This window comes from Schistocerca americana, chromosome 8 (assembly GCF_021461395.2).
Source record: "Schistocerca americana isolate TAMUIC-IGC-003095 chromosome 8, iqSchAmer2.1, whole genome shotgun sequence".
NCBI classification, from domain to species: domain Eukaryota; kingdom Metazoa; phylum Arthropoda; class Insecta; order Orthoptera; family Acrididae; genus Schistocerca; species Schistocerca americana.
Window position 1 is genome coordinate 321,201,333 of NC_060126.1, and position 17,046 is coordinate 321,218,378.

General features: G+C 40.1%; 1 protein-coding gene across 1 annotated transcript in view; it reads right to left on the minus strand.

Annotated features, from left to right (window-relative positions):
- The window catches only part of LOC124545803 (peripheral-type benzodiazepine receptor-associated protein 1-like), a 149,989-nt gene that overhangs the window by 16,717 nt on the left and 116,226 nt on the right, over window positions 1-17,046 (minus strand). Inside the window, exon 5 of the mRNA XM_047124749.1 lies at window positions 16,645-16,825. Coding sequence (XP_046980705.1) covers window positions 16,645-16,825 — 181 coding nt within the window. The remainder of the gene's footprint in view (window positions 1-16,644; window positions 16,826-17,046) is intronic.

Consider the following 17,046-nt stretch of genomic DNA (forward strand, 5'->3'; position numbering starts at 1 on the left):
AACAAAGGTGTTTTTTTGTTGCAGTGAGATATTTTCATGAAATTTCAGTCACTAATTTTCACCTCTGAGTACCAAAATACTTTGTTGACTCTCACCTACACAGGGGGAAATGGCCATCGCAATAAAATAAGACAAATCAGAGCTCCCAGATAAAGACATTGACATTCATTTTTCCTACACATTATTCAAGAGGAATGACAACTCTCTTATACACTAATACTTAGTAAGGTTCTCACCAAATTGTTTATTCTAATAGTTGCATAGTTTTCTTTCATGTGAGTGCAGGATGAATAAATAATAATAATAATTTTTTTTTTTCCATGCTGAATCTGATGTGATAAATAAGAGTTTCCTGCTTCATGAGACAGCTACCTAGATGAGCTGTTTTGTGGTACATATTTTTGAAATGCATTTTGTTAAAACTCTTCTACAGAAATGTAAAAGTTCATGTGTCTGCTTATACTATAGCAAAATATGTTTTGGGCAGACTACAAGAAATTTTATGCCCTTTCAAACGGGGACGAGATGAGCACTGCAGATGCAGCACAAGGAGTGAGAATTGCAGCCTGGGCCTAACCGCAGCTCACGACGGCTGAGTGCACTTGCCAGGCTGACGAGCCAACTACAGCCTGGTGCTGAGATGAGACTGAGGTGGATCAGCAAGCAGCCAGTCTGCTGATATGGACCAGGCCACCTGTGGCGGGTGGCAGTGAGCTAGCATTCCACATTGCATAGCTGCCAGAGTGCTACCAATAAAAAGGAAAATAGGATGTGGTAGAGAAAGGGCATAACCACATCTAAAACCGAGTAAAACAGAGTAAAAGAGGACTGACCAATTCAACTGGCAAAGAGGGTCCTCCACACTCAGCGTAAGGTGGGAAAGTCCCAGTCCCAATACCCTGCCCCTACCCCAAAAGCAGTTTAAAATTTTACACCTGATAATAACAACCAATTTCACAGAGAACTGGTTCAAATGTTTGAAAGCCTTCACCTGATACTGGTGCATGCAGTATGGTACAGTGGCTAGATTTGCTGGTTGGTGTATTGTGGGTTGTCAGTTCAAACCCAACTCCAAGCAATTATCTATTACTTTGTACTTACCATTCTGGGAAGATTCTTGAAGTATGTTATATTTGTAATGTTTCGATATCCTGGTATATTTGATGTCTTTTTTTATTTTATTCTACAATATTCCTTGTTTGTATAAATAGCTGCACTTTTTTTTGCAATAGTTCTCTTCTAGATGAAAGTTAGCATAAGCAATAACCATGCTTTCAGTTTCAAGTGTTGTACTTCACTGATGACCCTGCCTTTGGTTTTGTAGTTGACTGTGATTTTGTCATGACAGTATTATAGGCAAAGAACCCAGAAGCTCTTGCTTAGTAATAGAAAGCCAGAAGGAACAGATGGTCCACAAGGATGTTTGGTAATCTGGTATGACCAGTGTGGAGCCAACACAGCATGGTGGATTCCTTCTGTGAGGAATGGAAGGAGTGGTGCAACACAGCAGTAGTCTCCTTGATAGTGCAGAGTTTATTATAGGAAGTAGTAGCCCCACTAGACATTGTTCCAACTCCAAGTGATGAGAGGTCTTATTTGCAACAGCAAATCTGCTCCTGGAACCATCAAAGTGAGTATTGGGTGAGCAACTACTTCTCTAGCCAAACAATTGTCCAATTTATTTCCAAGTGGCTTACATGACTCTGGACCCAGAGAAAGACAGCTCAGCAAGTAGTACAACTCAGGTCAGAAACTTGAGTTCTGAGTCAGGAGGGATTGTGGTATGGTGACCGAAAAGCATGATTCATATTTTTGCAGGAGAGAACTGGAAGCCTTGGGAAATTGTTCAAGCATTGACCCTTTAAACAGCACCTGGGAACTGGCATTCAGCCAAGGATGCACTAGGAGATATACAATGGCAAAAGCCATCAACATACAGTGTGGGGACGACCAGTGGTAAGACAGAGATGACCACATCATTGATGAGGATGAGGAAGAATGGAACGTTGAGCATGGAGTCATGCAGGACAAAGTTCTTTTGGATCCTGGGGACCTGAGTGATGTACCAACCCTAACCCAAAACAACTGGTGGTTTAAATACTGACAAATAAAAATCATCACGGAGCCGTGGAAGGCCCACTCATGATGGCTCCAAGAGGTGCCCTATGCCTTACAAAGGACAAAAAACACTGCAATGAGCTGTTGCCATTTTAAAAAAGCCTGTCAGATTGCTAATGCCAACCTAACCGCATGGTCGAGAGTGGATCCAAGAAACCACACTAATAGGAGAACAAAATGTCCCATGATTCGACGATCAGCATAGTCGTCACACTACCATCCTTCCAAGCTGTTTGGAGACCATGTTGGTGATGGTAATCAGGAGGTAGTTGTTGATGGACAGTGGCTGTTGGCCTGGTTTAAAGGCAGGGACAATGCTACTATCTTGCCATTGAGAAGGGAAAAGACTTTCGACTCAAATGTGGTTGAAGGCCCTGAGTAGATGGAGCCTCTGAGGAACCTTCAGATGTTGTATCATCTGATTATGAATTGTACATTATATAAGAGCCTGTTGCCAAGTCAAGAGCCTGAAGCAGTTCCCAGTCAGTGAAAGGCTCATAATACAAGGGCTATTCAGAAACTGAGGTCTGATTGATCACAAAATGGAAACCACAATGAAAATCTGATGAATATTTGCATAAACATGTCTCACAGTGTCTCTAGTATGCCTGTTGATTGTGTCATGTCACTCTTTTCAGTTCTGAGTGAACAGTGAGCACGTAAAGATACCAAATATGTGTGCCGATGAGAGATTTAGCCTGATTTCATGCAGCCCATACAATGTAAATTTCATGCACTTCCTTCTTCTTGACAAATGTCAAACACACATTGCAGGTACAATGAGAACGTTCCTGTAGCATTTCTGGTGGGAAGTTTTTGATCACCCATCATACAGGCCAGACTTGACTCACTCTGATTTTCATCTCTGCTTACATGAACCACAGGCTTTGAGGACAACTTTTCAGCACACACAAGCTGCAGATCAGCATAGAGAATTGGCAGAAAGCACAGGCAGGTGTCTTCTGTGACAAGAGTATTGGAAAGGTGGTACAATGCTACAACAAATGTCTCAGTTGGAGTGTCGACTACGTAGAGCACAGGCAGGTGTCTTCTGTGACAAGAGTATTGGAAAGGTGGTACAATGCTACAACAAATGTCTCAGTTGGAGTGTCGACTACGTAGAGAAGTAACCGTAAGGTGCAGCTAACGGTTGCAAATAAAAATTTTTTCAACTTGTGTTGAATGTGTTCGAAAAGTAGCTGGGTAAGAAAAGGATGCCAGTGTAGTCACAAAGTAGATCACCACCATGAAGAAGGAAACCTGGGGCAGTTGTTTAGCTTTGTGGCCCAGCAGAATACAGAGCTAGGCCCACAGCTGTGATGAGAAGGCATATGTTACCAAGGAGGAGATGTAGTGTTCCCAGGATTCTCCCTCACTGTGTTTAATTACAAGGGTTGAATGAAAAGTAATGCCTCCACCTTCATTAATTCTGTTTGGATGGGAATATTTTAATAAATCAAATGCAGAAATAATACTTAGAATGTGATCTTTAATTACCAATATTCACTTTTCCACATAATCACCAGCTAAGTGGATACATTTTTGCCAACGATGAACAAGTTTTCTGAAGGCGTCACAGAAGAAGTCAACACTCTGTTTCCACAAACACAGTCTCACAGTTCTCTTAATGTCTTCATCAGAAGCATAATGATGTCCCCACAGATTGTCTTTCATTATTGGGAACAGATGGAAGTCAGATGGCACTATATCTGGAGTGGATGGAGGATGCCTTATGGTGGTGAAATTCAGTCTCTGAAGTTCTGCTGTGGTGGCACATGAAGTGTGTGGTTTGGCATTGTCATTTTGTAGGAAAACATTTCCCCATTCCTTTCGGACCCTTGTTAGCCATCGTTTCAGAGTTCGCAGCATTGTGATGTAATGCTCTGAATTTATTGTTGTTCCATGATCAAGAAAATCAAAATGGATAACATCATCTGCATGCCAGAACACTGTGGCCATGATTTTTCCAGCTGAGGGCAGCGTCTTAAATTTCTTTTTCTTAGGGGAGAGTTTGTGTCGATATTCCGTAGACTGATGTTTCGTCTCTGGGTCATAATGGTGTACCCATGTCTCATGTCCTGTCACAATTGAATAGAGAAAGGCATCACCTTCATTCTCATAATGCGAAAGGAGTTCCTGGAAAATTTCAAGTCTGTGCACTTTCATTTCAGGTGTCAACGTCCAGGGTGACAGAGCATCCTATAGCCAAGCAAAGTAATAATGTGACCCACACGTTCTTGTGAAATGCCGATTGTGCTTGCAATTTCTCTCTGAGTAATACGACGATCCTCCTGACTCAATCTGTCAGCATTTTGATTGTGAAAGTTGGTGGTTGCTATCAAAGGGCATCCAACTCTTTGTCTGTCAAGCAGGTCAGATGTTCCTGCCTCAACATCTTTAAAAATACTCACCCAATGACGCACAGTACTCACATCAACACAATCACCATAAACTGCTTTCATTCTATGATGAATCTCCTTTGGGGTGACACCCTCTGTTGTCAAGAATTGAATGACTGCCCATTGCTTAAATTGCATTGACCGACTGTCTGTGCAGGGTTCCATACTTTTCACTGTAACAACACAACCGTTCAATGCTAAGGCTTCCTGGCAACTGGAGCTGTAGAGAAGAGGCTATAGAACAAGCCAGTGCCTGACGCATACCAATGCTGCCAACTGTTGAAGAGTTACGAGGGTGGAGGCATTACTTTTCAGTCAACTCTTGTAGATAGTGAGCCTTAGCATAGAGCCACTTAAAAGTGATGAAGGAGGTCTGTGAATGATGTCACTTGAGAAGCTGCAGGATCCCTCGACAATCCCAAATAGCTGTTGCAATGTCTTTGCCCAAGACAGCATTGGCCAGTGGTGTAGTGAGCCTGCAGAAAAGGGAATAGCAGTTCCAGAGGCACAGGTGATCGTGTCAGAGAAGTCTCCTAGAATCTTTCAGTGCAAACAGACAGAGAGGAGGCAAAAGTGATGGTAGCAGCATATACCTATATCTGCATCCACATATGTACTCCGCAAGTGGCTATTCAGTGCATGGTGGAGAGTACCTTGAATGACTACTAGTCATTTCTTTTCCTGTTCCACTCACAATTATTGCAAGGAAAAAATGACTATTTATATGCTTCTGTATGAGTACTAATTTCCCTCCAGGGTATCCCATTCAAGTTCATGAATGATCTCCGTAATACTTGCCTACTGATCAAATCTTCCAGTAACAAATCCAGCAGCACACTTCTGAATTGCTTCAATATCTTTCTTTAACTTGTCCTTGTGGGAATACCAAACACTTGAGTAGTACTCAAGATTGGGTCGCACTAGTGTTCTATGAACTATTTCCTTTACAGATGAGCTACACTTTACTAAAATTCTCTGAATAAACTGAAGTCAGCCATTCGGCTACCGTACCACCAGCCTTACATACTCATTGTATTTCAAATCATTTTGTAACATTATGCCTAGATATTTAATTAACGTGACTGTGACAAGCAGCACACTACTAAGGCTTTATTTGAACACTAAGGAATTGTTTTTCCTACTCATCACCATTAAATTGCATTTTCTACATTTACAACAAGCTGCCATTCATCATACCAACTAGAAATTCTACCTAATTCGTCTTGTATTCTCCTACAGTCACTCAACAATGACACCTTCCCATACATGACAGCATCATCAGCAAACAGCCACAAATTCTTGCTCACACTGTCTGTCAAATCATTTATGTACATACAGAACAAGAATGGTCCTATCACACTGTGTTTGGCTCTAATTAATATTCATCATCAAGGACAATGTACTGGGCTCTACTGCTTAATAAGTCTTCCATCCATTCACGCATCAGGAAAACTATTCCTTATGCTTATATCTCAAATTAGCAGCCTCCAATGGGCCACCATGTCAAATGCTTTCTGGAAATCTAGGAATATGGAACCTGCATGTTGCCCTTCACCAATGGTTCACAGGATATCATGTGAGAACATGGATAGCTGAGTTTCGCATGAGCAATGCTTTCTAAATCCATCCTGCTCTGTGGACAGAAGCTTTTATGTCTCATGGAAATTAATTGTATTCCAATTTACAACATGTTCAAGAATTTTGAAGTTCTGTTGGGTCGTCACATTGAGGGTGTGCTGGTTAGGTATGAAAGGATAGGGAGGATAAGTCACTGTCTAGGATCAATGTGTGTCACTAATGAAACAAGATCAACCAACACTGAATAAGAGTCTGATGGCATGAATGATCTGGCACCTCTGTGATCATCGGAGTAGCCATCTCCTGAGATTTCTTCTTTTTTCTTTCATAACTTTTGCTGTCAAGAATCTAGTGAAGGCTTCTACGCTGTGGGTGTAGGGATGGAAGAAGAGACAGGGTAGCCCTGGGATCCACGGTTTGTGGCTTCTTCAGCCACTGATTGATGTCGGGATGCTGATCTGTGGATATCTTGAGAGATGATTCCTATAAGGCAGCTCTGTCACCAATAGACAATAGAGGAGGGAGCTGCCTCTTCAGCTCGGTGCGAGGAGTGGTTCGTGAAGATTGTACAGCAGGAACCAAGAAAGGGGAGGGTCTGTAGCCCCCATGGCCAAGTTTATTTGTACAGCTACCAGAGGTCGGCACTGAGGGAATAAATATGACAGGCATTGCTGACAAGTTAGTCAAAGTAGTGGCAAAAGTTGATATCTTGGACACCAGTTACAAAGTATAATTAGTGAGCTTCAAAATATGAAGAATGATCTGTGACCTTCATTTACTGGATTTTGCTATAGGGCAGCACTGTTTATGGATTGCAGAGAATGGTCGTTCTCGCAACTGACTCTGACAGGTGGTAGCACACATGGTTAATTTTCTTGAAGGAGCCAGACACAGTCTCCACAAAATGAGTCATGTATGCACCAGGAAGACATACGCCTGAACTACGTGGAAGTCGGGCATCAACAGTGAAATCCTTGCATCGTCGCGGGCAACCACCGTAGAGGTACCTGACGACACTCCACATGGAATGTATATCATGCTGGGTATTGGGGGACCTTCCCTACACATTCTGTTTTGAGTAGGTAGAGGTCAGATGTGAGGACTAAGTTATCTGAAATACTTGGTATAAAATAAAGGGAACAAAGTGGGAATAGCCGTAACTGACGTCATATGTGTGAGCTAGATTGTAAGCAGAGAATCTGTCCTAGAGGAGAAGTCTGACAAAATAATATCCTCAGAGTAACGTTGCAGCATGGGAAAGGAAGAAGTACTGCAATGGCTTGGAGGCCTCATGCTTGCCATGTGTTTACTCATAGGAGAGTTCTTGTCCCAGTACTATGGAAAGTGCAAAATCGATTTCATATTGCTGTTTGAATATTTTTAAGAATAAATTCAATTCCTGATTTGCTATTTGCTCTCAGCAAACATCATCCCAGTGTTTGTCCAGTAAATTCTCTGTGAGTAATGTAACATCATTAATATATATCAGCTAAATTCTAATTTTTCCTTCTTAGCTAAATGTGATTGATGGGGATTCTTCAGTGTTGCCTTTTATGATATCATAATCAGACAGACAATTTATTCTGAGCCTCACTCAATTTCATGGAAGGCATTTGGATTTAGGAATGAACTATAATCCCTGAGGCACTATGTCCTTATTGAGTATGTTATCCTCGAGAAAAAATCAAAGCTGGACCAGAAGACCTTTAAATGCCTCGAGCAGTACCATATAAGATAAAATCAGTATTGGAATCACCTCATACAATGACCTCCCAAGCATTCTTCTTAAGTCTGTCTATTGAAATCCAAAACATTCCCTGTAGAGGGCCTGCTCACTGCCATAATAACTACTTGTTTGTGTCTAAGTCAATTGCTGAACCACAGCATTACTGAACTACAACACTCAAAGAGCAGTTCAATACAGCAAATTTTTTGGTCTATGGCCTGCTTTAATTTTATTTGATATTAACTTGTTTCTATATAGATTCATGTTCAATTTGTGTGACTTCCAGATGATATTCTACTAGGTACAATACATTTGCTGTAGTAATATGAGAAACTATTATTACCTATTTACCAGGTTTCTTATATTTTGGCATAAGGAAGATGAGATTTTATGTTACTGCAGGAAATTGAAAAATCTAAAAGTAACTATGGATATGTTATGCTTAACAGCTTTACAAAGTTATACCAGTTAAACTGATGACCGCTGACTAGTAGTAAGTCCTTTTACCACATATCAGATTTTTCTTCCTGTTAAGACTTATTTGTCCATTGGCATTCTGGTTTTTATTTCTTGGCAAGTCATCAAAGAAGAAAAAAACGCATGCTGATAAATACAGTGCAAAACTAGTAATGTGAACAGTACATTATTAAGAGAAAGTCTGTGCAAGTAATGGAGATGCTGAATGTTAAGACACTAGCATAAATCAACATCAAGTCGACTGTGATATGAATCTGTCAAACACTAACCTTTACTTCCTATTATTTGAATGTAAGACACATCTGTCACTAAGTCTACCTTCAACGCCATTATACTTCAGTCTCTGTAAGATAGTTGTCACTCATATAACATTCAACTATCTAACACAGCTCACAGGAAATTGAAGTGATATTTTGTCATCCCTGTCCTTTGTAATGAATTGCTATATGGGATTTTCAATGGAAAATCCTTCTAGAATCAAAATTGTGACTGCCCAAAATTCTTCATTTGGCACAGATTCTTACCATTCTTCTTTAAGAATTTATATAAAGATTTTAGAAACAGAATTGGTTGATAAATAGTAAAATTTTTCTTAATGCCTCTGTTGTAATACGGTCTTATGAGGTTTCTCTTCCTTGATGTTATCTGGGATATAGAAGTATTTTAAAAGAAGCCTGATACATTCAAGATATTCCAGGAAAACCAGAATATAAGGATCAAGATCATCTGGACCGAGGAAAACAGAAGGTTGTTTTCCTAATAATTTCCAGGTATGCAGCTGGATCCCGTCGACATTCTGCCACGATATTTAAGCCCAGAGACGTCCGGCCATCATCAGGTGAGTACACAACTACTGAAGAGCCCAGGTGCAGTCACGGTATTTATGCCGAATCTCTTGCATGCGAAATGTACTGGCATCCTACAGCGCATGTCAGGTGTTGACATGTGCGGCGTAGTTGAGTTGTACGTGCTGCCCTCAGTGGTGAAAGTAAAAGATCATCTAGTCATTGAGTATCAAATGATACTGTTGATTCCACTGTGAGTGTATAATTTTAATAACAGGATTCCAATTTTTATCAAGCTGAAATCCATTGTCACGATTTATAAGATTATCAGCAAGACGTATTTCCACTGATTCTTTGATTATGGAATCCCAAAATCCGGAAACCAGAGCTAAAATTTTTGTTCCTTTGTATTCCATTGAATGTCCCAAAGAAATACAGTGCTCTGCTACTGCCGATTTTGACAGTTGCCGCAGACGGGTGTATCTTTCATGTTCTGTACATCGTTCTTGGACAGTTCTAGTCGTCTGCCCAATATATGCATAGCCACACTCACAGGGAATTTTGTAGACGCCTGCTTTCTTCAGTTGTAAATCATCTGTTTGTTCAAAGAATTCGTCATTGAATAAAAAGTACGTTGAGGAGAGTATATGTTCAAACAACGCCGTCATTTCTGCACTGAATAAGTTACCAATAAGATGTAACGATTCCATTAGAGGCACTTTGGTAAAAAGTGAGACCACATTGAAGCAAAATATCTGGCCTCCATACTAAAGTAAGTGTTGCCACCATATACGTAATTCTGAGGATTTTGTCACTTGCTTGAAGGAAGTTAAGCTTAGCAGCTCAGATTTATTAGTCAGCTTCAATGTGGTCTCACTTTTTACCAAAGTTCCTTTAATGGAATCGTTACATCTTATTGGTAACTTATTCAGTGCAGGAATGACGGCCTTGTTTGAACATATACTCTCCTCAATGTACTTTTTATTCAATGACAAATTCTTCGAACAAACAGACGGCATCGCCATGGGGAGCCCTTTGTCCCCTGTGGTAGCTAATCTCTTTATGGGGGACTCTGAGGAGAAAGCACTTGAGTCTTCTGTTTTAAAGCCTACGGTCTTCTGGCGGTACATAGATGATACTTTTGTTGTATGGCCTCATGGCAGACAGGAACTGGAGAAATTCTTTCATCACTTAAACTCATTACATGAGAATATCAAATTCACGATGGAGATTGAAAAAGATGGCACTTTACCATTTCTAGACATGCTAGTATGCCGTAAAAATGACGGGTCATTACGACATTCTGTGTACAGGAAACTGACTCACACAGATCTGTATCTCCAGGCGTCAAGCTGCCATCACCCAGCACAAATAGCCTGTGTTTTCAGTACCTCAATACATCGAGTGCATATAATATCAGATGATGAAAACCTCCATGCAGAATTAGAACACTTGGAGAAGGTTTTTAAAGAGAATGGCTACACTTCACACCAAATAAGGAAGGCCATGTGCAACTGTCATAACAAGAAGCAACGCACTGAGGATGCTGATGATGACTTTCAATCAACTGCGTTCCTTCCATATGCCGGGAATGTCGTTGAAAATAGGCTGATTACTGAAGAAAAATAAAATCAAGGTTATCTTCCACCCACCAGCAAAGAACTGGGCCCTGGTTGGATCCGTTAAAGATGATTTATAACTGAAGAAAGCAGGCATCTACAAAATTCCCTGTGAATGTGGCTCTGCATATATTGGGCAGACGACAAGAACTGTCCAAGAACGATGTACAGAACATGAAAGATACACCCGTCTGCAGCAACTGTCAAAATCGGCAGTAGCAGAGCACTGTATTTCTTTGGGACATTCAATGGAATACAAAGGAACAAAAATTTTAGCTCCGGTTTCCGGATTTTGGGATTCCGTAATCAAACAATCAGTGGAAATGCGTCTTGCCGATAATCCTATAAATCGTGAAAATGGATTTTAGCTGGATAAAAATCGGAATCCTGTTATTAAAATTATACAATCACAGCGGAATCAACAGCATCATTCGATACTCAATGACCAGATGATCTTTTACTTTCACCACTGAGGGCAGCACATACAACTCAGCTACGCCGCGCATGTCAACACCTGACATGCGCTGTAGGATGCCAGTACATTTCACATGCAAGAGATTCGGCATAAATACCGTGACTGCACCTGGGCTCTTCAGTAGTTGTGCACTCACCTGATGATGGCCGGACGTTTCTGGGCCGAAATATACTGGCAGAATGTCGACGGGATCCAGCTGCATACCCAGAATTTATTAGAAGAAGAAACACGCCGGGAAAATTTCAGAAGTCAGAAGGTTGTTTGTTTGATTGGGGGTTAAGGGAACGAATAGTAGGTCATTAGTCCCTCAATCCAGGGGTAGTACATCCAGAATTAGTGACATCCATGAACTACGTGTTATGATAAAGAAAGTATATAGGAGTGGTAAGACCAAGGTAAGAAAGGCAGTGCTGATGCAAGAGCTGAGAAAGATTTTATGGAGAAGTGTAGGGATCAAACTAGTTTGTAGGTCAGATCAGATGATGAGGAAAGTTCTACACTGCATCTGATTCCCATTAGCCAGATGAAGGGTGAAGACAGTTACAGAGCTGGATGTCTTCTATTTTGGAGATGTAGAACAGTAAAAGTGAAAAGACTAAAAATGTAATGGACGCTAGTTGAACTGTCAATAATGAAAACCAGGGGACAGAAATAAGTAGGCAGCAAGTGGATGTCTCCAGAGCTCTGCATGTGATGGGAATTGTCCGCCCACAGCTATTCCATCCCTGCTCCAGTGTTGTAAAGGCATTGAAGAGCATCCACTATTCACTAGAATGAAATCTCTAAAATATAAAATAGTATGTGGCAGAAAAGGAGGCAAACTGCATCTAAAATCAAGTAAAACAGTGTAAGACAGGGATGAAAGAGTGAGATGGTCAAGGAGGTGGGGTGGGAGGTCCCCCAGACCTAGCTGGCAGCAGAAGATGCCCTATGCCCCATTCCCCAACCCCAACCTCAACCACCAAATTCCTGCCCCAGAGGCAGCTAAAAACCTTATATCTGAAAACGAAAACAACTTTCAGAGAGTTCAACTGTCCATGAATTGTCTGCCAAACTGAGATATGTGAAACAGAAATACTGGCCGCGAAGGACCTGGTGCTGAATGGCAGCCATATATATTGAAACACAACTGACTGTGGATGTCAGTTTGAGGTGCAGCCATTTAACAAGCTTCTTTACCTACACAGCTAAAACCATCTACGCATCACTATCTACCATCCTGTCAACATTGGAGTAGTGGAGAGGCTGCATCACAAGCTAAAAGCAGTGGTGATGTGTTACTCATCAACATGGAAAGATGCCTTGCTGCTGATATTGTAAGGCCTGTGCACACCAGAAAAGGAGGATCTGCAATGTTCACCAGCCCAATTGGTCTACAGTGACAAGTTATGTATGCCAGGGGAACTCTTTGTACCAGTATCACTTTGGCAGACTGCTCCAGATTCAGTGACAGAGTTCACTCAACAGTTCACAACCCAGATAAGACATTTGCATGCCAGGCATGGTGAGGTTTGCATGCAGGCCAACCTGACAGACACAGAGAGAGAAAGGTTTTTATCCATAAGAGATCTGCTTACAGCATTACCGTATTTACTTGAATCCAAGCCACACTTTTTTTCCGGTTTTTGTAATCCAAAAAACTGCCTGCGGCTTAGAATCGAGTGCAAAGTAAGCGGAAGTTCTGAAAAATGTTGGTAGGTGCCGTCACAACTAACTTCTGCCATCGAATATTTGTAGCGCTACACAGGCATGCTTTGCAGCACAAAGATAAATACTGGCGCCAAAACCTCTGCATCAGTAAAAAAAAAAGAGTGGAAGACGAGCTTTTTCCTCCGCCCCGAGTTTCGACCACTGCATTTTCATACATTATCCAATGAAGTAAATACAAATTCCGTATTGTTCATCTTCGAATGTAGCAGCATTTTGATGTACTACGAAAATCCGACTGGCAAAACTGTTTGGGATGTTTGTCAATATGGCCAACTCTACGTTCTGAATTTTTTCCTACCTGGGAGAAGACGTGGTTGTTAATAGGAACTTTTATGAATTGTGGATCACATGCAGCATTCTCTTCACCATAAGAATAATACGAATATAAACATTTTGCCATGTACTCTTTCGTGTTTGCTGCTATCTCATTTAAATCCTGTCTGCCTAATAAACTACAAAACTAGAGTGAGACAACAGTAAAGGCGAAACAATATACATATCCTGTCATGTTTATATTCATATTATCCTTATGCCTAATAGTGATACAGTCACAAATGAAGCACGGCAATTGACTAGATTTTTAAATCTAAGATGACTAATTTCCGTGCAGAATGTAATGTACTAAATAGGCGTCTGCAAAGATTTTCAAACGGAGAAAATTTTTCGCCAAACTCTCGTTCAGAACATCTTCTATCATACGCAGTCTACTATTTGGTTCTTGTTGATCATTATCAAAGAAAGCAGCAGTGTAAGTAACAACAAATAACAGTCTCTTGCCATTGTTTCGCTAATTAGACGATTCCTCTCTCTTTTTTAAGCGCAGTAGCGTGCACAAAAGCAAGCCATGCCGCGAGCAGCGACAAGCCATAAACACTCATTATCAGAATGCGACAAACAATGCATGACACAGTACAGTAATGCATTTTCAGCTTAGAGTGACGTAAACACCTATGAAAAAGAGAACGGCACCTATCAGATCAAAGAAAAAAAGCAATCAATTCAAACCAGATGAAGCACGTGAAAAAGGAAGGGTACCCATATAAATATGGATGGAGCGCCTGACACATAGCAATGGCTACCTCGTAAAACTAACTGCTAAGCTTACGACTTGAACCAAACTACTATAGCTGTATCGTCATTCATTCGACCTAAATTGTGTCTCATATTAGAATGGACCAACTTTGTTTTGATTTGGAGGTGCGGCCTAAAACTTTTCTCTCCCCTCGAATTTCGAGTCTCAAATTTAAGGTGTGGCTTAGATTTGGGAAAATTTTTTTCCTCGATTTCGAGTCTCATTTTTCATGTGCGGCTTAGATTCGAGTAAATATGGTACACGTCTGACTCAGAGACGATACTGCCCACCCACTGTTACACCAGCCATATTCTGTTCTGTCAGTTTCCGGCCAGCCTGCACTGAGCCTACAACATCAAGCAACACTGTAGCCTCCTTGGAGACTCAAAAGGTCCACACTATTCTGCCAGCTGTTGCCACGACCCCCTCCGACCTCCTCCTCCCCTCCCCCAGCGTTGAAATGTTAAGCACCAGTACCTCAATATTCCTGGAGCACCCAGCTTCCAGCTTTAGAAAGGGTAGAGGGGGAGGTGGTAGGGTGGGGTCTGGTGGGGTGACAAAAGTTACTGTGCAAGCAGCCAGCATAACAGACAAAAGGTGAATTGCTGCTTTGGCACGGAGTATTTATTATCAATATAAAGGTTTGTTCATTAGTCTTTGTATTTGCACTGGTTATAATTTGGTGTGCAATTACGTTCCAAACAAACATTATGTCCACAATGTATATTGAAATTATTTCTTGATGCCAAGTAACTCATAAGCTATTTGTTCTAGTGTTTTTTCACACTCCTCAGTCCATCATGTCTTTTCTTTATCCTTGGTCAACTCATGTTTTCTACATCTATATTTTCCCTGTTCTTTAGTAATTTGTGCCTGGAGCTCATGACATCTGCCATTTTCAGTCACATTGATGCCTTCTCTAAATTTTTCTATATTTTCTATTGTAATATTGTCTCTGCTGGAGTTGTATCTGCTTATTTTCTGGCTGTTATTTTATGTTTTGTATGGGAGAAATTGGATTTTAACCTTAGAGATATAATGGCCTGAATCACACTCTCCATTTATGATCTCTTTAGCATTCATAATTTTCCTCATATTTATTTTATATATGGTTATGTGATAAAGCTGAAATTCTCCTAGATTTGGATTTGGTGATATTAAAGTTTTGACTTTTCTTGGTAATTTGCAAAAATGTATGGGTATCAGTTTTAACTGAAACATGTTCCACATTATGATCAATAAGTATTCCACCGTTTCTGTTTGTCCTCCTACAATATTCTTAAATTTCTTTTCCTTTCCGATTTTCCCCTTGACATCACTAAGAAGTATCTTAACTTGCCTTTAGTGTGTGTGTTGAAAATTTCAGTTATTAAACGATTCCAAAATTGATTTACAACCTGCAAATTTCTTGTTATCTCCATTCACAGATGCATTGCAATTTATGAGCATATAGCATTTATTATTGCACTTCACTGTTAACATGGGCATTATTTCTGATTTTGACTTAAACTCTGATAATTAAGTATGAATTTTTGTTTACTTAAAATGCTATTCCAATCAATGACATGCTTCCCATTATTCTCAGTGCTGTCTTCCCTCTAATAATACTGTAATGTTCTGTATCAACTACAGTCTCATCAAAGGATCCTATTTCCTGCAATGATATAATTTGTGACCTAATTTTCTATAGCTGTAATTCCAATTCCTTCTTCTCTCAGTTTTCAGGAGATAAACTAAACTACTTTCAAAGTTATAAAATAGTATTTTTTATTGAGCATTAACTTGGAAGGGATTTCAGTAAATCTCATTTCTTCTTCACAACAAATGTTATAAATCCCTAGAATCCAAGGTCCCAATACATCAGAACATGTAATGTTGGATTTCTCACCTGTGCTACCACCAGAGGTAGTAAGGTATGGCCAAGATAAAAAAGAGGTCCCATGATAAACTACTGAATGGGATATTTGCAGCTATCTCTGTGTGGTTATTTCTTAACACTTGGGTAGTGCTCGAGGGGAATCACGTGATGTCAAGCAGTGATTTAGAGATCAGTGCTGCATTGCAGTTTGAAACATCTTGTGAATACAGTTCTGCAAAATGACTTTTTCAGGCGAACAAAATGTTTGTTGTTACTTCACAGTTTTCAATATCACATGTCTATGAAGATTTAGGAAAAGAACGTATTGTTTCCACAGGTTTATGGCCTCCCAGAGTGCCTGATCCGTCTACCTGTGATTTTTAGTTGTAAGGTAATTTAAAGGATTACGTCTACAGTCACAACTCACATACAATTGAAGAGTTGAAAACAAGCATTCACAATGCAACTGTGGAAATCCTACCAAATGAATTCGCAAAAGTTTCCAAAAAAATGTTGAGACTTGCTGAGTTCGGTATCGAAGTTTATCGTGAACATTTTCAACACCTCCTTTGAATTACAGATCTATTGAATGTTCAGTACCTTGTTTTTCATAATAATAATTTGCTACTTACAATAAACAAGTGAACTGTCTGCATGTTGTTTATAAGACATGGGGACTCTTTTCTTTTGACCATCCCACATATCCACTATGTGAACTTTTACTTGTAAATTGTGCAGAGTGGGACATCCAGGGGCCATCATTGAATTGCACTCTATTATTATTATTATTATTATTATTATTATTATTATTATGTTTTAAATTGTACCTGGTGTTGAATGCCCTGACTCAGGAGAGTTGTGGTTGACAGCAGCAGCAGCAGCAGCTGCTGCTGCCAGTGCTGTGTTAGCACTTTGTGCTGATCGTTTGATGCTTGCCATTTCAAGGAGAAGCTCTTCATGGCGGACATTCTGAAGCTCCGTTTTCTTTTCCAGTTCACGGATTTTTGACTGAGAAAGAAAAATTAACATTACCCATAAAATTAAAGTTGCACATTTAATACATCTGTTTTCACAAGAAGCAAGGTACTGTTCTTTCCAATTTAATTAGACACTTTGCATACAGTAACAGAATAGTAAAACCAAGTCCAATCAACACTGACTTTGGTATTCTCTTTAAAAATACAGTTGAATTCATTAATTTCATGAAACATTTCCATTAGACTACTTAT